Source organism: Ceratotherium simum, chromosome 10, assembly GCF_057802395.1.
Source record: "Ceratotherium simum simum isolate JZ-2026a chromosome 10, ASM5780239v1, whole genome shotgun sequence".
Classification (NCBI taxonomy): domain Eukaryota; kingdom Metazoa; phylum Chordata; class Mammalia; order Perissodactyla; family Rhinocerotidae; genus Ceratotherium; species Ceratotherium simum.
The window spans coordinates 10973574-10997328 of record NC_141909.1 but is presented as its reverse complement, the minus strand read 5'-3'; the positions used below and the strand labels follow the sequence as shown (position 1 = coordinate 10997328).

The following is a 23755-nucleotide window of genomic DNA, read 5'->3' as shown; positions in this document are numbered from 1 at the left end:
CAGGCAGCCCAAGTGGTGTTTTACCAAGAGACTGCTGCAGGAGCTTTGGTTGCCTAGCAACCAGGTCCTCAGCCACAGCATTTTTCTTAATGAAGGTTTTTCATGATTCTCTGTGTGATTACCTCTCCTGAATACCTAGCCCCATTACCTCTGAATTACCAACTTATTCTTCCTGATTAAATACAATTTTGCATCAAAACAATTTTGCACCACTTTTTTCAGTCTTTTCACATTTCACTCTATGATAACTGCTGGCTGATTTGGCGGCCCTTCCCAACACTACTTTTCAAGATGTGGTTTTATAAATAAGAGTTACTTTATAAGCACTATATGGTTTTGAAGACATTTTAGGTCATCTCTCAGGAACATTGAATGTAAATTCTGTGCTGTGTTCATACTTCTATGTTCCATTTAGTTCCCAATGTCTATAGCAGAAAACACGCCCCTCAAGAGGTTATCACTCAATTTAAAAGACATGTCAGACTGGACTTGGAACTTTATTCTTTCTCACAGTTCAATAAAAGAGATGAAAGAAGAAATAAGAACTAAATGTGGTTGATTCTTGGAAGGCTTTCCTACATGCCATCTATGACATAACCTAGACAACATTTAAAAAAATATTTCACGGAAGTTTGAAAGCTCTTTGTCAAAACTGAATAATATTAATATTATTTCATCTGTAGTGAATTGGCTAGACAATTCAAACTGTACCTGGGTGGTGGCTGTTGAAGTAGTGCTGCTTCTCGACCCCCACATTTGTTGGAATTGTACCCTGATTTCTGCAAATGTTTCAATGATGACAGCGATAAACACATTCTGAAAGAGAATTACAAACCATATTTACCAAAGCCTGGGAACGAGGAAGTGGAGGGCAACAGAAAATAATCAAAAGATCTGCAGAAACTGTCAGAAAACATAGATTTTATTAGGATGAAGTTTTACAGTACCTTAACGAGCCAGGCAAGGAAGAATATGAGAGTGATGAAATAGAAGTAGGAACGCCAGCGGGGAAAGCTGTCGATGGCTCTGTACATGAGGAACACCCAGCCTTCCTGGGAGGCGGCCTCATAGACTGTGAATATGCTGGTGCCTGTCAGGAGACAGGAGAGCAGACTGAGTTATGGTGGACTCTTGGAACGAGAAAAAAATTTTCAGAACAACAATCAATTTTTATCCATGCTCATTTTTTCAATGACAAAAGCGCTTCTCAAGGGACTAAAATCGCATGCAACATTTTATTGTTCTTATTCTCAGGATTTTGATAAAGTAATTTCTGACTTCAAGTCAGGGAAATTTCAAGATAGCAGCAATAAAAAAACTTTATATTATATCTTTAGCTGTTAAATGCATTTAACAATGTGGAAAAGGAAGCGAACATTCAGACCAAGTAAAGATATAATAAAAAATAATGTGTATGATGTAAGCTTGCCACTTGGGACTTAACACTTTCCATGTGCTGAAAAGCACTTGTTATAGTTTTAACCAAAATGAAATAAATCTGAGAACTGGGTTTCATTTGAAATCACTCTCTCACAGGAAGACTGAAGTATCTTAGGTCCAAAAATCAGTATGTTGGAGCCTGTCTTTGGATTCCATGCTGTTTACTAAACACCAAAATGTAACAGAGTAAATCATCAAGCAGTACTTTGAATTTTCTGGGAGAGTTTTCTCATTGAAAATACTACTGATAATGGAAAGAAAACAAGTGAACAATATGTGGGCAGATTTTTGAACATATGGTTAAGAAGACCTAACATGTCATTCAGAGAGAAGATAGTGTTTAATCCTCACAACATCATGAGGTATTTGTTATTATTTCCCCATTTTACAGACGGAAAAACTAAAGCACACAAAGGGTAAGTGATTTGCCTAAAGATGCACAGATAATAATAGGGGAACTAGATTAACCCAGTCATTCTGGAACAAGGACCTGCATATTTAACTGTGATGATAACATGCCTCCTGATATCCTTTCTGTGGCTTAGTTTCCCCATCTGTAAAATGGGGAAATAGATAACACATACCTCATAGTGTTGTGAGGATTAAATGATTTAATATCTGTAAAGCATTGGCATATGGTGAGTACTTAATAAATTATAGGTATTATTATTATAAAAATTGAAAATAATTGCTTAAAATTATTTTGTGAGAAGACATATAAATAAATAGTATAGTACTGAATTAAAGTTGTTGATAAAACAAATATGATACAGGTTGTTATTCATAAAACTGGTAAACATTTGCACCTCAATAAATTCCACTGCTATAAATGAGTTAAATTATTATAGGATATAAAACCCAAATCTACCCATATATGTTCTAATCAGACAAAAATTTAAAACTAGAATATGCATACAATCAAATGTCTAAACTAAGAAGAGGTTTACTAAAGTTGGCTGATGACTGACTGTTTCTCTGCGCCTATCCATGCAGGAAGAATAATCAGAGCATCAACAAACACCAAAGCACGCAGAATAGCAGAAAAGTCTGCAGTAAATGGGGACACATGGGAAATAAAGAGGCTTGAAAGAAAAGCTGAGAGAAAGAAGGAAAGTGTCTTTCTATTTGGTGAATGTCTATTCTGCACTAATCTGTGCTAAGTACTTTATATAAGATATAACTTCATATATGTACTGCCTCTCATTTTAAGAATCATATTTTATACACTGGTAAGTTGTTGCCATCACAACTAGCATTTGTAAGACATGTTTAGTTTCAAGGTTCTTTTACACAATTAACGCTAAGGAAATCTCTGTCTAATTAGGCAGGTAGATGAGGAGGCAGGTTTAAGGGCAGATATTATCAATCACATTTTACCAAAATGGAAAGTGAAGGTCACGAGTTAATGAACTTGTCTGGGGTAGAAAGTGATGGAGCCAGAAACTGAACTCACATCAGGCCCAGGTCTTACTCTTTTTCTCTCTACCATGTTACTTGTATTTTCTCTTGCTTGAGACTGGGACTTGAAAGAGAGCTTCTTTTCTCTTACGATCCTCAATTTGAATGAAGTCTATTTTTTTTCTGAGGGACTACGATGGCTAAGCTTATAAAGTACAGTGAGGAACTCACGCAAGAAGACGACTTTAAAGAGAAAAATTCGGAAAAGAACAGCACATACAAAAAATAAAATGTCAACAGAAATTATCATTTCCATTAATGATTCAAATGTACTAAAAATGTACAACATTTTTGCTTTTGTGGTGTGAATATGAAAGACAATTTAACATAAAACAAGTCATTTATGTCTCTTATTTTCTTCAAGTTATTTGAACTAAAACAGAAAAGTGGCTACAGAAATCCATTATGAATTACCATTAAAGTGTAATGGTTTTACCAATTGAGCATTTCCAGGTAAAATTGTGGGGATTGTCAATATAAGATTAAATTTGAAAGGAACACTGAAAATTATCCTTCCTCTAACTTGCCCACCTCTTTCTTTATTACATCTACAGGGAAGATGCTACTTGGAATTAAGTAAAAAATAGTACATTCAACGAGTAATCTCGAACTTTTACTCCAGTTTTCTTAATTTGACACAGAAAAAAGGAAAGAAGCAGGAACTTGCAGCACAGCTCAAAGAGCAGAGTTTGTTGATACAAAGAGATGAGACAGTTGTGAAAATGTAACCAAAAAACTCCTCAGGAAAACACTGACTACTGAAAAAAGTGTTCCCCTATATGTGAACTACACCAGGCCAAAGGCTTTGAAGATGTTACTAAGAGCTGCAGGAGCAAAGGCAATTGAATAAGACAGTCCTTCCTCATGACTTTTCTACTCTTGAGTTGCAAAATGTATGAAAAGAAAATCACTTTTGAAGATTTTCCAATTGCTGACCAATATTTAAAATGGCAAAAATCAAATTTATGATCCTTTTATTTTCTTTGGGAAGTGTACAACCCTCAGAAAGATGTTGTAGCCACTCACACTTATTTTGCACATCCTGCTCTCTCTGGCTGCCCCCCCACCCCCCAGCGTTTCTCTCTGGTCCTTAGCTGACCCCTCTGGGGCTGTCCCAGCCCAGCTCACTTCCTTTGCCCTCAGTCCCCCTAGAGAGGGGAGTACTGCATCATGTCACTTACCACACTGACTTCTGCTAACCTGTTTGTCTCCCTCACTAGGCGTGAGCACTCTAAGTTAAGACTCTATCTTTCACTTCTGGACCTGGCATTGAGAAGCACTCAAGAACTGTTGATAAATTAAACAATTATCATAGCATTAAGACATATGAAGCCCTGTCTCAAACATTTGCTTTTTTATCAACTCTTCCTCACTGTGAATACTGCACAGATAATTTGGAAACAAAGAGAACTATTTTATAATTGACTTTATGTTTTGCTGATTTTCAAAATTCACTTAAAACACATATACATATATAAACTTAAAAGTCCATGCTACATATAAACAGGAAAGTCTTCCCCTATTGTTTGATCCAGTATGGGAAATTTCTAGAAAATATTATATTGATACATACGAAATATCTTTTCTGGATACACTCCAGAATACTTTTACTCCATCTTAATTTTAAAACTAAAATCTCTAGCTGTAAAGACCACATTTTTGTTAAATGAATCATGATTCTACAATAGCACTTGGGACTAGAATACATTCTCTTACTAGAGAATAATGAGGCCTGTTCCCAAAATCTCTCTGGGAAGCTCCTGGAACAGCACCACTTTCTTAGACCCCAGACTCTCAAAGCACAAATTCAAGTTGTACAGGAAACAAAGTCACAAAAATACTACTCAGCTCATCAATTCTCCTAATTTCATTCATCCTTCCTGACCTCTCCCATTGGTTTGATTCATTAGATAAGAAGACCCACAAGTCTACATTTAGAAAATAAATACCTTGGAACTTTCTACAGGCTGCGTGTATTGAGACATAGTAGAGGATATTTTTTTATATCTCTGAACAAAATTATATTCCCATCTGTTTTCACTATCTTTAGGATTATATTTACTGCTTGGCTGCCTTCCGCTGACTCTTTTGCCATGAAAAAAAGTGAGAAATTGACTGTGTCCTGGGAGCATCCCATTTTGTTTCTTCTAGACATAGGTTATATAACACCATTGAGTCATTCAACTTTGAAATGACAGGGCCACAAAATTGTGACACTAATTAATAACAAGTTACTAACCTGGGGTCCCAACATTGAACTCCTCTCCAAACACAAAATATCTGTGGCGCTATTCTAATGATGGCGATACCCGATCTATCGTGAAAGCATGTGGGAAGTTAAAGTTGGTGATATAGGCTTGAGACAGTTGAATAAGAATGAGTAAGTACACCAGGCCTTAGTCTGAACAATCACCTTCACCCCACACTCACAATTCCTAATAGAACCAAGCGAGTTCCTCTGAGGACCATTCATTCTATCCTCTCTCTCAATGTTTGGATCCTCAGGGCAATGTTCCTGAATTTTAACCCCTCCAGTGATAGGGAACACACCACCTCCTGGGGCAGCCCCATCCCAGGTCAGGCAAGGACCAATCCCATTGGATGCTGGCTACGGCTCAGTCCCTGTCGAATCTGCTCTTGGCTTTGCAAAGCACAGCAAGCCACAGGAGTCCGGAAATAGTCCCTACAGCAGGTTGAGTGAGTCACCCCTCTTTCTACCTAGGTCATCCTGCTACAGATACTTGTCTTCTTCTCTGGTCCTTTAACCTTTCCAACCTGATGCACTTTTTATGAAACTGAGCTGACTGTCTGGCTTCACTTCCCACCTGGGAATAGAATCTCATTAGTGGAGGGCAAAGTGACGATATTTTTCTCACTCAAGAACATCGGTTTCCCTCAAACTTAGAATAAGTTGCTCTTTCTGTCCCTGCAGCTGACTCTGACCGGATCTCACCCTTTTCGGAGATCAGCTGATTGACTTTACCTCTACCTCAGTGCAGTGTGAGCAGCCCCCTCAGTTGGAAGGGAAAAGAAACTTGCATCTTCCTCCACCACTCACATGAATGGCTGTGATCTATCGGTGCCTCAGTGCACAGCTCTTAACCAGCAGATTGAACTGTGGAAGATATAATCCTCATCCTAAACTCCAAATGGATGCTTATTTTCTCAACTACAGTTGCACTGATTAAATATTCAATCCTGAGCTGGGGGGCGGAGTCAAGATGGCGGCGTAGGCAGACTCTGAACTCACCTCCTCCCGTGGACACAGCCAATTTACAACTACTCGTGGAAAAATTACCCCTGAGACAGAACTGAAAACTGGATAAGAGGAACTCCTGCAACAACGGACAATCCTAACTGGGGTGGAAGAGGCAGAGACTCCCTTCTGGAGAGGAAAAACGCCACCTTCACAAGCCGCCAGCTTCACGGCCACCGGGAGCAGCTCACAGGTACGCAGCCTCCCTGGAGGCGCGGGGTCCTGAGCCGGGGAGCGCCCCCGCTGTGGGCATTTTGTGGACCCAGCACAAGCGAGAGCAGCGGCATAATATCTGACTTTGCCTGCTACTAAAGCATTGGGTAGCACCCCCAGAAAACCCGGTTCACAAAGAAACTAAAACTGGCTCTTAAAGGGCCCGCGCACAAACTCACCCGTTCCAGAAAGCATCCTAAAATCACCAGAAAGAAAGGTGCACAGTGCTTCGGTGACAAGAGACTCACCTAATAGGCCCTGAGTGCATCTCGGTGAGGGGTGAGACCTCTCCAGGGACTGGGACATTGGCGGCGGCCATTGTTGTGGCCTGGTGTGAGCGTGCTGACACAGACGCCATTGGGGGTCTCCCTGAGACCTGCTAGCCCAGGGTCTGCTCCACCCACTAGAGCACCGATTTAATCCAGCTCAGCCAGGGCAGGCAGCCCACCCTAGAGACTAGCCCCACCCAACAACAAGCCCTCAGGCAACGTGTGGGCCTGCATAGATTGGTGACTGGATTCTCTGCAGCCTGGCAACTGAGCTGACTTGAGCAGGGCAGGGTGTGCACAAGGAGCGGGTGGAGAGTGTGGGGCGGTGGCAGAGTGTGTGGGGCTCCCGCCGTGGAGAGACTGGGTCCGCTTGGGGGGGTCGGGGCGCTCACACGGGGCAGGACTGTGTTGACTGTGTGTGTGGACCTGTGGGTAACAGGGCTTGTCAGCTGCAGAAGACTTGTGCTTCTCAAAGACCCACATAGGAGGTTTGCTCCATCTTCCAAAACCTGAAACAATTGGGTGCTCCTGTGCCTGAGGCCAGCCCCACCCAGCTGCAATCCTCAAAGAGCTGACAAGAGACCTAATAGACTAGAGGTTTACAGCAATTGTAAGGCCCTGAGCCTAACAACCTGCCACGGTGGGGGCCTACTCACTTAAAAGAAATACTGCAACACAAATGTGGTATTAGAACTTGCAGCCAACTGTGCTGGGGCTCCCCACAGCTGATAAAGAGACTGAAGGGCCCACAACAACTACAAGCAGCTGAGCATTACAACAGCTGGCCAGGAGCATAACTCAGCCTCCCTGGGCGCCTACAGGGAGAGCAAACAGGCCACAGCAGAAGGATACACGTAGCCCACATAGGGGTCACCCCTGGAACATTGAGAACTGAGGGAAGCACACTGGAAGCCTCCTAAGCCATCACTTACATAAGGTCACCTATCCAAGAGCAGGAGACGTGACCTACCTAATACGTAGACACAAGCACAGGGAAAGAGGCAAAATGAAGAGGCAAAAGAATACATTCCAAGTAAGGGAACAGGACAAAACCCCAGAAAAGGAACTTAGTGAAACAGAAATGAGCAACCTACCCGACAGAGAGTTCAAACTAAGAGTGTTAAGGATGCTCACTGATCTGGGGAGAAGAATAGATGGACTCAGTGAGAATGTCAACAAAGAAATGGAAGATATAAAAAAGAACCAATCAGAAATGAAGAATACAATACTGGAAATGAAAAACTCTTTAGAGGGACTCAAAAGCAGAGTAGAGGATACAGAAGAACGGATCTGTGAGCTGGAAGAAAGACTAGAAGAAATTACCCAAGGTGAACAGGTAAAAGAGAAAAGAATTAAAAAGAGTGAGGACAGTCTAAGGGACCTCTGGGACAACATCAAGCGCACTAACATCCGTGTTATAGGTGTCCCGGAAGGAGAAGAGCGAGACAAGGGGGCAGAGAATCTATTTCAAGAAATAATAGATGAAAACTTCCCTAACCTAAGGAAGGAAACAGACATCCAGGTACAGGAGGCACAGAGAGCCCCAAACAAGATAAACCCAAAGAGGCCCACACCAAGACACATCATAATCAAAATGTCCAGAATTAAAGATAAAGAGAGAATCCTAAAAGCCGCAAGAGAATGTCAAGTTACATACAAAGGAAACCCCATAAGGCTATCAGCTGACTTCTCAGCAGAAACCTTACAGGCTAGAAGAGAATGGCATGATATATTTAAAGTGCTAAAAGGAAAAAACTTACAGCCAAGAATACTCTACCCAGCAAGGTTATCGTTCAAAATGGAAGGAGAGATCAAAATTTTCCCAGATAAGCAAAAATTAAAGGAGTTTGTCACCAAGAAACCAGTGTTACAAGAAATGTTAAAGGGACTGATTTAAGGGGAAAAGAGAAGACCACAAATAGGAAAAATTATCTATTTCCACGATTAGAACGTAATGGATACAAATGCACAAAAAAGAGGTTGGATATGATATCAAAAAGATAAAAGGAGGGAGGAGGGTAGTTAAAGAGTACAGCTTTCAGACAGAGGTCAAACTAAAGTGACCACCAATTCTGTATAGAAGAAGTAAGGAACAGAGAAGGACTACTAAAACACTGAGGGAAAAAAAAAAAAGTTAAAAAATGGCAGTAAGTACATACTTATCAATAGCTACTTTAAACGTCAATGGACTAAATGCTCCAATTAAAAGGCATAGGGAGGCTGACTGGATAAAAAAACAAGACCCATATATATGCTGCATACAAGAGACACACTTCAGACCTAAAGACACTCACAAACTGAAAGTGAAGGGATGGAAAAAGATACTCCATGCAAATGGCAATGAAAAGAAAGCTGGGGTAGCAGTACTCATATCAGACAAAATAGACTTTAAAACAAAAACTGTAAAACGAGACAAAGAAGGGCATTACATAATGATCAAGGGAACAATCCAACAAGAGGATATAACACTTGTAAATATCGACTCACTCCAATGTAGGTGCACCTAAATATATAAAGCAATTATTAACAGACATAAAAACAGAATTAGACAGTAACACATTAATAGTAGGGGACTTTAACACTCCACTTACACCAACGGATAGATCATCCAAACAGAAGATCAATAAGGAAACATTGGCCTTAAACGACACACTAGAACAGATGGACCTAGTAGATATATACAGAGCATTCCATCCAAAAACCGAAGAATACACGTTCTTTTCAAATGCACATGGAACGTTCTCCAGGATTGATCACATATTAGGCCACAAAACAAGTCTCCATAAATTTAAGAAGATTGAAATAATACCAAGCATCTTTTCTGACCACAAAGGTATGAAACTAGAAATCAACTATAGGAAGAAAATCAGAAAAGCCACAAATACATGGAGATTAAACAAAATGCTACTGAACAACGACTGGGTTAATGAAGAAATCAAAGAAGAAATTAAAAATACCTGGAGACAAATGAAAATGAAAATACGACATGCCAGAATTTATGGGATACAGCAAAAGCGGTTCTAAGAGGGAAGTTTATAGCAATACAGGCCTATCTCAACAAACAAGAAAAATCTCAAATAAACAATCTAACAATGCACCTAAAGGAACTGGAAAAAGAAGAACAAACAAAGCCCAAAATCAGTAGAACAAGGGAAATAATAAAAATCAGAGCAGAAATAAATGAAATAGAGACCAAAAACAATAGAAAAAATTAATAAAACCAAGAGCTGGTTCTTTGAAAAGATCAACAAAATAGACAAACCTTTAGCTAGACTCACCAAGAAAAAGAGAGAAGGCACAAATAAGTAAAATCAGAAATGAAAGAGGAGAGGTTACAACAGACACCTCAGAAATACAAAAGATTATAAGAGAATACTATGAAAAACTATATGCCAACCAATTCGACAATCTGGAAGAAATGGATAAATTCTTAGAATCATACAACCTTCCAAAACTGGATCAAGAAGAAGTAGACAATTTGAATAGACCAATCACCAGTAAGGAGATCGAAACAGTAATCAAAAACCTCCCCAAAAATAAAAGTCCAGGACCAGACGGCTTCCCTGGTGAATTCTACCAAACATTCAAAGAAGACTTAATACCTATCCTTCTCAAACTCTTCCAAAAATTGAGGAGGGGGGGAAGCTCCCTAACTCATTCTACGAAGCTGACATTACCCTGATACCAAAACCAGACAAGGACAACACAAAAAAAGAAAATTACAGGCCAATATCACTGATGAACATCGATGCGAAAATCCTCAACAAAATACTAGCAAATCGCATACAACAATACGTTAAAAAGATTATACACCATGATCAAGTGGGATTTATTCCAGGTATGCAGGGATGGTTTAACATTCGCAAATCAATCAACGTAATACACCACATTAATAAAATGAAGAACAAAAATCACATGATCATCTCAATAGATGCAGAGAAAGCATTTGACAAGATCCAGCATCCATTTATGATAAAAACTCTGAATAAAATGGGTATAGAAGGAAAGTACCTCAACATAATAAAGACCATATATGAGAAACCCACAGCTAATATCATCCTCAATGGTGAAAAACTGAAAGCTATCCCTCTAAGAACAGGAACCAGACAAGGATGCCCACTGTCACCACTCCTATTTAACATAGTATTGGAAGTCCTAGCCAGAGCAATCAGGCAAGAGAAAGAAATAAAAGGGATCCAAATTGGAAAGGAAGAAGTGAAACTGTCACTATTTGCAGATGACATGATTTTATATATAGAAAACCCTAAAGAATCCACCAGAAAACTTTTAGAAGTAATAAACGAATATGGTCAAGTTGCAGGATACAAAATCAACATACAAAAATCAGTTGCATTTCTGTACACTAACAACGAAGTAGCAGAAAGAGAAATTAAGAATACCATCCCATTTACAATTGCAACAAAAGAATAAAATACCTAGGAATAAACTTAACCAAAGAGGTGAAAGATCTGTACAATCGAAAACTATAAAACATTTCTGAAAGAAATTGAAGAAGACACAAAGAAATGGAAAGATATTCCGTGCTCTTGGATTGGAAGAATTAACATAGTTAAGATGTCCATACTTCCTAAAGCCATCTATAGATTCAATGCAATCCCTATCAAAGTTCCAACAACATTTTTCACAGAAATAGAACAAAGAATCCTAAAATTTATATGGAACAACAAAAGACCCCGAATAGCTAAAGGAATCCTGAGAAAAAAGAACAAAGCTGGAGGTATCACACTCCCTGATTTCAAAATATACTACAAAGCTATAGTAACCAAAACAGCATGGTACTGGCACAAAAACAGACACACAGATCAATGGAATAGAATCGAAAGCCCAGAAATAAACCCACACATCTATGGACAGCTAATCTTTGACAAAGGAGCCAAGAACATACAATGGGGAAAAGAAAGTCTCTTCAACAAATGGTGTTGGGAAAACTGGATAGCCATATGCAGAAAAATGAAAGTAGACTCTTACCTTACACCATACACAAAAATTAACTCCAAATGGATTAAAGACTTGAATGTAAGACCTGAAACTGTGAAAGTTCTAGAAGAAAACATAGGCAGTACGCTCTTCGACATCAGTCTTAGCAACATCTTTTCAAACACCACATCTGACCGGGCAAGAGAAACAATAGAAAAAATAAACAAATGGGACTACATCAAACTAAAAAGCTTCTGCACAGCAAAGGAAACCATCAACAAAACGAAAAGACAACCTAACAATTGGGAGAAGATATTTGCAAACCATACATCTGATAAGGGCTTAATCTCCAAAATATATAAAGAACTCATGCATCTCAACAACAAAAACTACCAACCCAATTAAAAATGGGCAAAAGACCTGAACAGACATTTCTCCAAAGAAGATATACAGATGGCCAACAGACACATGAAAAGATGTTCAAAATCACTAACTATCAGGGAAATGCAAATCAAAACTACAATGAGATATCACCTCACGCCCGTCAGAATGGCTATAATTAACAAGACAGGAAACAACATGTGTTGGAGAGGTTGTGGAGAGAAGGGAACTCTCATACACTGCTGGTGGGAGTGCAAACTGGTGCAGCCACTATGGAAAACAGTATGGAGATTCCTCAAAAAAGCAAGGATAGAACTACCATATGATCCAGCTATTCCACTGTTGGGTATTTATCCAAAGAACTTGAAAACACCAATTTGCAAAGGTACATGCACCCCTGTGTTCATTGCAGCCTTATTCACGATAGCCAAGACTTGGAAGCAACCTAAGTGCCCATCAAGGGACGAATGGATAAAAAGCTGTGGTATATATACACAATGGAATACTACTCAGCCATAAGAAACGATGAAATCCAGCCATTTGTGACAACATGGATGGACATTGAGGGCATGATGCAAAGTGAAATAAGTCAGAGGGAGAAGGTCAAATACCGTATGATTTCCTTCATTAAGTAGTAGATAATAACAACAATAAACAAACACATAGGGACAGAGATTGGATTGGTGGTTACCAGAGGGGAAGGGGGGAGGGAGGAGGGTGAAAGGGATAATTCAGTACATGTGTGTGGTGATGGGTTGTAATTAGTATTTTGGTGGTGAACATGATGTAATCTATGCAGAAATAGAAGTACAATGATGTACACCTGAAATTTTTACAATGTTATAAACCAATGTTACTGCTAAAAAAAAAAAAAAAAAAAAAAAAAAAAAAAAAAATGGTTAAGGTGGTAAATTGTATATTATGTGTATTTTACCACAATAAAAAAATTGAAAAAAAAATAAAAATAAAAAAAAATAAATATTCAATCCTGAAAGGTAGTCAAATAAGAGAACGCATGTAAAGAGATCGATCTTTGCACATTTCCATTGTTAGAAATACAGCCTGTTGAAGACATAGTGAGTTTGCGTCACTGGTTTTCATTTGTTGTTATATTTGCCTACATGCAACTTATCTTGTTCTCCAACTAAATTTTATCTTTAAGCTCTAGAACTGCTCCATAGTGCAATATTCTTATTAAACCAATATTCTTATTAAGCAAGACTAATAGAAAAAAAGAACTTTGCTTAGTTTAAGAAGGAATTCATTGAAGCCACTTAAAGGTAAGCTGTACTGTCAGTTTGAATTTAGGTAGAATTCACTGTTATTTAAATCCTGAAGTGTCAATGGGAAATAAATTCACCCATCCAAGGTGCACCACTGGTTAGCCGACACTCTAAGCCAGGGTTCCTCACCTGTGGCACTAGGGATATTTGGGGCGGGATAATGCTTTGTTGTGGGGGCCAGTCCTGTGCGTTGCAGCATCCCTGACCTCTACCCACTAGAGATCAACAGCACTCCCAAACCCCAAGTTGTGACAACCAAAAATGTTTGTGGACATTGCCCAGTATCACGTGGTGGGCAAATCATCCCTGGTTGAGAAGCACTTTTCTAACTTGACGGTCTGTCTGATTCTGTGGCTTTTGCCCTGCAGTGCCCAGCTCAGGGCCTCACATATGACTGTATTTATTAAGTATTTTTTAACTGAATTGAATTTCCTTTCTTAACATAGGGGAAAATGGAACAGTTGTGAGATTTATCAAAATTTCTCCTTTGGCTTATATGAACTGTCTAGAGGTTAAACAATCTGAGGCCAAAGAAGAGACCTAAAAATGCATTTTTGGACTATATTTATAATAGTCTACATTTGAATTTGACATTTTATTCACCTTTAAAGATTTTTGAAGGCTAAAAGCCTAGATCCTAAGACATCATTTGTTTACATAAAGTATTTGCCACATAGTAGATAGCTCAATAGTATCATTACATTAATATGTATCAGTTTTTTGTTTCAACAACTGCACATTGGAAGATAAATCTTATTTCTTTTTTACTTCCTCCAATTTTATAAGATGACTGTGTGTACATACATGTATCCCAGGGGGAAACATCTTAGTTGGAGAATAAGATATTATAAGTATACTAATCAGATTTTAAAAAGAAAAATCACATATTTTAAATGAAATAAATGGCACAAAATTTTCCTCAGCAAAAGTTATAGTGCTACTTTCTGAATTATTCCAAGACAAACCACAACACGTTTTGCAAGTTTTCCAGGTTTTGCCTCTGAATCACAATGAGGCATTCAATATATTCACGGACAAACACAGAAGAAATCGGACTAATCTGTGGTCCTTGTTCATGACTCTGATTCTGTCTGGACCATGAAACAGTGTGTTGAATAGAAACCTGCTAAATGGCTCATGACACATGTGGGTGTAGTCTCAACACTGGAATCTAAACGGCCACAACCAGATTTCAAACACCATGGCGGCTTCTCTAATTCAACCACAACTTGTAGCTTGAGGTCACTGTTGAAGACAAAATCTACATTGAAATCATCTTTTGTTTTGGTGAACTCTCAGTTTCTTTCACCCTCCTGGCAATGTCCTCACTCTCTGGTATCACATCACTTATATATTTTAACCATATATTTAAAATATGTTAGCCAATGGTCAGTTGTGAGATTCACTGTAACTTTCTATAATATATTTTTCTCCCGCCAAACTGCTCCACACCACTTCATCATTTACCTCTTCACATAAACTCTACACTCAAATCCTAAGAGTTGGATCCGTGGTGATGATAAATTTTATCCAACATTGGTCATTATAGAGTAAATCTATTTGTCATAGGACAATAAAAACAAACACCAATGAGAGATGTTTATTCTTAAGATGGACATCTTGACTCAACATCATAAATCTCTGTCACTGAGGCTGAATGCATCTGCAAACATGAAATGTGAATAAAGTCAATAAACCAGCATTAGCAGGAAAGCCCATCCTGAATTACAGAGGCTTAATGAGCAACGAAACCAGCTAGAATTAAATTACTTGGGATGATGTCACCTTTCTAATGAATAAAACATTTACGAACGTTTTCTATTCCTTGAAATTATGTTTAATTTTACTAAAATATATTTCTAAAATAATTAATTCAAGTGCTTCCCCCAATAGTCTGTGATGTAACCTCATGATTATGACAATCTACACGCAACTCGTCCACAGGCTCAACTAACGATCCACACACATTCAGCTTGAGAACTGTCATGTGGCACTGAACAACAAAACAAAACATTTTTAATTTGCTCTTCCAGAACATGGAGCAAACACGAAGGATTTCTTTCATTTTAAACGCTTTAAAATGTATTTGTCACCTTCTGTTTTTGAGCTGAATTTTAGCTGAGATTTTTTTTTTTCTTAACAATTAAGCAGTCTTTTGCCACAACCTCACGTCACTGCTGAAATCACTTTCTCTGTCACCTTCAACCTCATCACTATCCGTAGCACTAAAGTTTTCCAATAAGATCAAAGGCCATATAGAAAACAGCATATATATGCTTATATATATTTTCTAAGTTAAACTTTATAAGTAATAAAGATTCTTAGTTGAAATGTATTTCTTCAGATGTAGAAAATTTCTAAACGCCCAAGTCCTAAATATAAAGTACTTGTAGAGGAGGAGAGGTGAAAGGTTTACCTATAGTACTCACAAATGGAAAAAGAAGTGTTGACAAGGCCAGATGCTGACATTGGCAGGAAAATTTAGGTATTAAAGTAGAACAGTTCCAAGGACGCTGAGTCCACGTGCCAACTAAAACACTCCCTGCGTCTGGTGCTGGGCAGTTTCCATGTCGGGTGGGACCGAGATAGCAAAGGAGAGGTCATGACACATACCTGTTACCCCTCTGCCTTTGAGGAGCTGTGGTTTCAGATCAAAAGAGCTTCCTGGAAATTTATTTTCCGTTAGTTGACTTAAAACAACTATGCTAGGCCCCAATTAGCTTTCAGTTACCTTCCCCAACATTCAAATTGTCCTCTCCTTCCTATCTATATCACACTGGGTCAGCCAGTTAGCCACGCTGGGCCTCAGCTTCCCATAGATAGACTATGGCAATGATGATACTTGCTGGTCACCACTAAAACACTAAATAAATGTTAGTTAGTAGCTTTTAAATTTTCTCAAAAACATATTGTGCCAGAAATATGGTTTCTTTCAGAGTGTTTTAGCTTTGTCACCCATTTTTGAAAGATTTATTGGAAACTATAATCAAAAGAAATCAAGGCAAAAACAGCAGAACTTCATGTAATTTTGGAGGAATCAATAGTTATGACATTAGAATTTCATAATAGTCCAAAATTAGAACCAAGTATTTGGAAAAAGAACTCAGCTTTTCTTGTCTTCATATTTGGGGACACACATAGTTCCCATCTCTGCATTGTCATGCATAAGCAATGAAAATAAGAATTAACTTTAAGGTAAACTTAGCCAGTCTAACTCAGAATAGCCACAATAGCGAGAATTTGTTTTATTTTTAATAGCAAAGCTGACTGAAATAGTAAATAAGCACAAGATCAAAAGATCAATCAACATTGGAAACAAATAACTTGACTTTTTTGTTCACAGAGACATATTAAAATCTGATTCAGGTCTAAGTAGGAAGGAAGAAAGATACTTGAGTGATATTGACCAAATATAATTTACAATAAATATGAGATAAGAAATACAAATAACATATGGCTTTAACTAAAAATAAAGTTCTTATTTGCATTTTGATAAATGCAAAATTTCCATGATTTAAATGAAAGATTTAATTACATCAATTAAAAAATTGATATAAAACTAAAAACAAGGACATGCTCTAACATCATTCATACTAATATTATAATTGAATAGTTACAACTGAATAGGAAATATTAACTGTTAAAAATTTAAAACTACACACGGGGAATTTTTTTGTCATATACCTTCATATTGATACATGTATACAAAAACATTCACAGACTTTTTCATATATTTGCTGTCTGCTTTCTTCCATAAACTCCTAAGGCTAAAAACATACTTAAATATGCAGTTTTTCAACTGGTTTAGATTTATTTTTTGGATGTGTCACAGATTCAATTTTAGATTTACTAAGATTATACTAAGATTGAAAAATATTTTGCATGTATTAAAAGCTGTGTTACTAGGGAAGCAAGATACTATGTATTCCTACTTAGCATTTCCAATGTAAACCAGAACTTTACACAGGTGAGATAAAAATGAGGGAATAGTAATAAATTAACTTTTAAATAATTAATAGACCATTTTTAGAGCAGTCTGAGGCTTACAGAAAAATGGAGCAGATAGTACAGAAAATTTCCATCTATCCCATCTCTCTGCACACTACTCCCTATTATCAACATCTTGCATTAGTGCGGTATATTTGTTACAATTGATGAACCAATGTTGATACATTATTATTAACTCAAGTCCATAGTTTATTTACAGTAGGGTTCACTCTTTGTGTTGTGCAGTTAGATGGGTCTTGACAAATTCATGTTATGTATCCACCATTACAGTATCATACAGGATAGTTTCACCATCCTAAAAATCCATTGTGCTCCGCCTATTCAACTCTCACCCCTCTCCTCTGAAACCCTGGCAACCACTGATCTTTTTACTGTCTCTATAGTGTTGCCTTTTCCAGAATGTCATATAGTTGGAATCATACAGTATGGAGCCTTTTCAGACTAGTTTCTTTCACTTACTGATACCCATTTACAGTTCCTCTGTGTCTCTTGGTGGCTTAACAACTTATTTCCTTTTATTGCTGAGTAATATTTCATTATATGGATGTACCATAGTTTGTTTATCTCAAGTTATGCCCTATGGGGGGGCATCTTGGTTGCTTCCAGTTTTTGTCAATTACGAACAAAGCTGCTATAAACACTTGTGTGCAGGTTTTTGTGTGAATATAAGTTTTCAATTCATTTGGGTAAATATCTAGGAGCATGATTGCTCGATCATATATTAAGATTATGTTTAGCTTTGTAAAAAAAAAAAACAAACCTGACAAAGTGTCTTCTAAAGCAGCTGTACCCTTTTGCGTTCTCATCAGCAATGAATGAGAGTCCCTGTTGCTCCAAACCCTCACCAGCATTTTGCAGTGTCAGCGATTTGGATTTGAGCCATTCTGATAGGTGTATAATGGTACCTAGTTTTAATTTGTAATGCTCTAACTACATATGATGTTGAGCATGTTTTCATATGCTTATTTGCCAAATGCTTATCTTATTTGGTGAGATGTCTGTTCATATATTTTGCCATTTTTAAATTGGGTTGTTTGTTTTCTTATTGTTGAGTTTTAAGATATCTTTGTATATTTTGAATACAAGTCTTCCATCACCTGATATGTGTTATTCAAATATCTTCTCTAGTCTGTGGCTTGTCTTTTTATTCTCATAAGATTGTCTTTTTCACAGCAGAAGTTATTGATTTTAGTGAAGTCCACTTCACAGTTTTTTCTTTCATGTATCATGCCTTTGGTGTTGCCGTCACCTAGATATTTCTCCTATGTTACCTTCTTGAAGTTTTATAGTTTTGCATTTTACATTTAGGTCTGTAATCCATTTTGAGTTAGTTTTTGTGAACAGTGTAACTAGATGTTACTGGATGTAACCAGAGTCATCTTCGTGCATGTGTGTGTCCGGTACTTCCAGCAACATTTGTTGAAGAGACCATCCTTTCTCTACTGAATTGTCTTTGCTCCTTTGTCAAAGACTAGTTGACTGTATTTGTGTGGGTATATTTCGGGGCTGTCTGTTCTGTTCCATTGATCTAGTTTCTTTTTTCCACCAATACCACATTGTCTTGATACTGTAGTTATATATTAAATCTTGAATTTGAGTAGTGTCACTTTCTTTGTTCTTTTTCAGTGTTGTGTTCACTATTCTAGGTCTTTTACCTTTCCATATAATCTTTAGAATCAGTTTGTTGATATCCACAGGACAACATGCTAGAATTCTGATTGGGATTGTATTGAATCTATATCTCAAGTTGGGAAGGACTATTTTTGATGCTCTGTTGTTGGGTGCATACACATTAAGGATTGTTATGTTTTCTTAGAGAATTGACTCCCATATAATTATGTAATGTTTCTCTTTCTCCCTGATAATACCTCTTGTTCTGAAGTCAGCTTTGTCTGAAATTAATATAGTCTCTACTGTTTTCTTTTCATTAGTGTTACCATGGTATATCTTTCTCCATCTCTTTACTTTTAATCTATCTTTGTTTTTAGTTAAAGTGGATTTCTTGTAGACAACATATGGTTGGGTATTGGTTTTTTATCCACTCTCTCATTCTCTGTCTTTTTATTGGTATATTTATACCATTCACATTTAATGTGATTATAGATATAGATTAGTATGTACCATATTTGTAACTGTTTTCTTTTCATTGCACTTGTTCTTTCTTTCTTTTTTGTCTTCTTTTATTTAATTTTTTTGCCTTCTCTGGTTTTAATTGAGCATTTTATATGATTACATTTTTACTCTTCTCTTAGCATATTAATTATATTTCTTTTAAAAAATTTTTTAGTGGTTGCCTTAGAGTTTATATTATACATTTACAACTAATCTAAGTCCACTTTCAAATAACATTGTATCGCTTCATAGAGAGTAGAGGTAACTTTTAATACAGTATTCCCTCTTCTTTCCTCCTTTCCTCCTTTCCCTTATAACACTGCTATTCATCTCACTATCCATAAGCTATAATCACCTAATATATTGTTGCTACTATTATTCTGAACAAACAGCTATTAGATCAGTTAAGAAAAGTAAAAATATTTTATTTACCTTCATATATCTCTTTTCCAACACTCTTCTTCTTTCTGTAGATCCAACTTTCTGATCTACATCATTTTCCTTCTCTAAAGAACTTCTTTTATCATTTCTTGCAAAGCAGTTCTGCTGGCACCAAATTCTCTCAGATTTTATTTGTCTGAGAAAGTCTTTATATCTCCTTACTTTTGAAAGATAACCTCTCTGGATACAAAATTCTAGATTGTTGGGTTTCTTTCTTTCAACACTTTAAATATTTCACTTTACTCTCTTCTTGCTTGCATGGCTTCAGAAGAGAAGTCCAATATAATTCCCATCCTTGTTCCTTTATAGGTAGGGTGTTTTCTTCCTCTGGCTTCTTTTGAGATTTTCTCTTTGTCTTTGGTTTTCTGCAGTTTGAATATGATATACCCAAGTGTAGATATTTTGGTACTTACCTGCTTGGTGTTGTCCAAGCTTCCTTGATCTGTGGTTTTGTGTACAACACTAATTTTGGAAAATTCTCAACCATTATTAATTCAAATATTTCTTCTGCTCCTTTCTCTTTCTTCTCCTTGTGGTATTCCCATTACATGTATGATAGACCTTTTGTAATTGTCCCACAGTTCTTTGTCATTCTGTTCCATTTTTTTCATTCTTTTTTCTCTTTGCATTTCAGTTTGGGAAGTTTCTACTGACATATCCTCAGTCTCAATGTTTCTTGCTTTGGCTGTGTCTAGTCTACTGATGAGACCGTGGCAGGCATTCTTTATTTCTGTTAGAGTGTATTTGATCTCTAGCATTTCCTTTTGATTCTTTCTTAGAGTTTCCATCTGTTTACATTACCCATCTGTTGTTGCATATTGTCCACTTTTTCCATTAGAATCGTCAGCATAATAATTAAAGTATTTTAAATTCCAAATTACTTGATAATTTCAAAATCCCTGTCATATCTGAGTCTGGTTCTGATGCTTGCTTTGTCTCTTCAGATTGTGTTTTTATTTGCTTTTTATCATGCCTTGTAATTTTGTTGAAAGCTGGACATGATGTATTAGGTAATAGTAACTGTGGTATGTAGGTTTTAGTGTGAGGTTTTATGTTAATCTAGCTAGAGGTTAGGCTGTGTTTAATGTATGCTGTGTCTGTAGGTGTCAGAGGCTTCAATTTCCTCTAGTGTCCTGGTTTCTGTCTCTCCTCAGACTTTAGGTTTCCCCCAGAAATTCCTTCTCAATAGAATCTGTGTCTTGCAGCTGAGTTGTAATCCAGCTATTATTTTGGTGCCCTGTGATGGGCACCAAACGTGATGATAAGGTATTCGGGAGGGAAAATGTTCTAAAATCTTATGATTAAATCTCAGGGTTTTTGGTCCACCTGAGTTCTAGGCTGTGACCTTCAGAAGAGTTTCTTAGACTTTTGTTCTCAGTTTACGTGATACAGGAAGGCCAGAGGGGGCTCCATTTACCCGCCCTCCTCTTAGGTCATTTGAGGCTCTGGGAAAGTAGATGTCCTCGAGGGTACAGCTCTGTCATGGATAACAGAGGACTCTGGGCTCATTTCAAAACGGTCCTCTTCCCTTGCAGGTAGCATGAGGGAATTTTTCTCTGATCTTCACCATAAGAACCTGGTAGGGCTCCTGGAGGTAAAAACTCATGCAAGTGTGGAGGTCCCCTTAAGACTGGAGGAACTTTTAAGTCTTAAACTAGTCCATGCTCAGCCTCCAGCAATCACCCAATTAGAGTTTAAATGTCTCTGGCTCTAGCAACTTCTGCTCCTGGGGAGCTATGATTCTCTGTACTTGCTGTCTCCAAATTTCAATGCAGCAGTTTGCCCTGCGACCCCAATTCTCTGTTAAATCTAAGAAGCATTGATGATTTCCAGATTGTTTAGCTTTTTTCTTGTTGTGAGAACAGGATTGACAACTTCTAAGCTCTTTACACAGTGGAGTAGAAACCAGAAGTCATTAAATAACTTCTTTTTGATTTAAGATACGGATCAGAAATAGCACAGATAAATGAGCACATTTGATTAAAATGAGAGTTCTAAAGTAACGTGTGTGAAGGCATGATTCTCTGCTCACATGTAGTCCAGTTGGCTTGGTCACAATTTGGCTTATGTACCAGTAACAGCACAGAAATGAAAAGGCCATCATTAGCACAAAGTAAGGCCAGACTATGATAGTGAAGCCTCTCCTGGCTGGCCTCAAGCCCCTGTGCCAGAATGTGCCATATGTCATTTTCCCTCACTAATAACTTTTTCTCCTTACACCTTAATATCTGCCTGTTTTTCTGCTTGATTTTAAACAAACTCTAAGGCAACATTAGACACAGACAACAGTGATAATAAGACAGTGGAGCAGAAGGAAGAAAAAAACAGTCATCCATGGGATATGGTTCAAGCATCCATTATATAATAGCACAACAAACTTAACCAAAGCCAAAGAGCTGTGGGCAGCTGTGATCTGGCCTGCTTATGCCTGAGATGAAGCGTCTCTCCACGCTCTTGTTAGGCACACTGACAAGACTGCTGCCCCAGCCAGAGCTCCTTGGGCCAGCAATCATACCGTCTGGGCTCCTGACATTAAGAGAGCAATCAGACATTCGCAATGTGCTGCCGGGTGACATTAACTGTTCACTCCTAGTCAGGAGAACTACAGAAAAATCAGCCCTGGAAACATTACCTAACATCCAATGCACAGAGAAATATGTCTAGAATGTGGAGTAATCATTTAAAGCCTTAGTAATCTTTTATTTAACTCATTATTCAGCAGGTATATAATCATACTCCTTCTTCATCAATCATTTTATTATTGTTGTTATTATTATTATTAGCTGATATAAATCAGCATTACACAATTGTCAGAGGGTTTTTTTTTTGTGAGGAAGATCAGCTCTGAGTTAACATCCATGCTAATCCTCCTCTTTTTTTTTTTTTTTTGCTGAGGAAGACCGGCTCTGAGCTAACATCTATTGCCAATCCTCCTCCTTTTTTTTCCCCAAAGCCCCAGTAGATAGTTGTATGTCATAGTTGCACATCCTTCTAGTTGCTGAATGTGGAACGTGGCCTCAGCATGGCCAGAGAAGCCGTGCGTCGGTGTGCGCCCGGGATCCGAACCCGGGCCATCAGTAGCGGAGCGCGCGCACTTAACCACTAAGCCATGGGGCTGGCCCCAGGGTTTTTTTTTTTTTTTTGAGGAAGATTGGCCCTGTGCTAACATCTGTTGCCAATTTTCCTCTTTTTCTTTTTTCTCCCCAAAGCCTCAGTACATAGTTGTGTATCATAGTTGTAGAGTTGTAGCTCTTCTACATGGGATACCCCCTCAGCATGGCTTGATAAGTGGTGAGTAGGTCGGTGCCCAGGATCTGAACTGGCGAACCCTGGGCTGCCGAAGAGGAACGTGTGAATTTAACCTCTGTGCTACTGGGCCAGCCCCAATGATAGGGGGTTTTCATGAACCTCCATAGTAGGTTCATTCAACACTCCTGAGGATTAAGAAGGAGAGAACACGGCAGGTGTTGTCTCTTTTTGAGGGATGAGGAAATGGAATTGAATGTTTTATCTAAATCTCTTATCCGATTAACAGCATCACCCTTTGCCTTCTCATCAGTGGGGTTTACTTATGGACTGGGAATAAGTACCTACTCCATCAGCTGTGTTTTGTCATTCTCTTAAACTTGAATAAATTTGCTATTGCCTTCATGGACTTGTATGACATTTCCAGCACCAAGTGCTGAAGTTTACAGGGGCACGAGGACTTTCATCATCCACGTCGCTACTTTAGTGAAAAGGCGCTTTCCTTTGGCGCATTTAATTTTTCCAGCCTTTTAACCCATAGTTTTGACCTAGAATTCTTGAATATCTCTTACTTTAAAAAGAGACAACAGTCGAAAGACTGATCTTCAAGGTTTAACCTTATTTGCATGACAAATTCATACCCAACAATATCTCTTGCCTTCTTTTTTCCAAAGCTTTGACTTTAAGAGATGCACTAATCCTCTGCAATG

The 23755-nt window shown here is 37.9% G+C and overlaps 2 protein-coding genes across 3 annotated transcripts in view; one reads left to right on the top strand and one right to left on the bottom strand.

The window, feature by feature from the left end:
- ITGBL1 (integrin subunit beta like 1) overlaps nt 1-23755 on the top strand; it is a 1366350-nt gene that overhangs the window by 1035933 nt on the left and 306662 nt on the right. The window lies entirely within an intron of this gene.
- The window catches only part of NALCN (sodium leak channel, non-selective), a 293641-nt gene that overhangs the window by 201617 nt on the left and 68269 nt on the right, over nt 1-23755 (bottom strand). Inside the window, exons 7-8 of the mRNA XM_004423148.3 lie at nt 948-1090; nt 712-816 (exon numbers count right to left, since the gene is read on the bottom strand). Of these exons, the coding sequence (XP_004423205.1) occupies nt 712-816; nt 948-1090 (248 nt within the window). The remainder of the gene's footprint in view (nt 1-711; nt 817-947; nt 1091-23755) is intronic.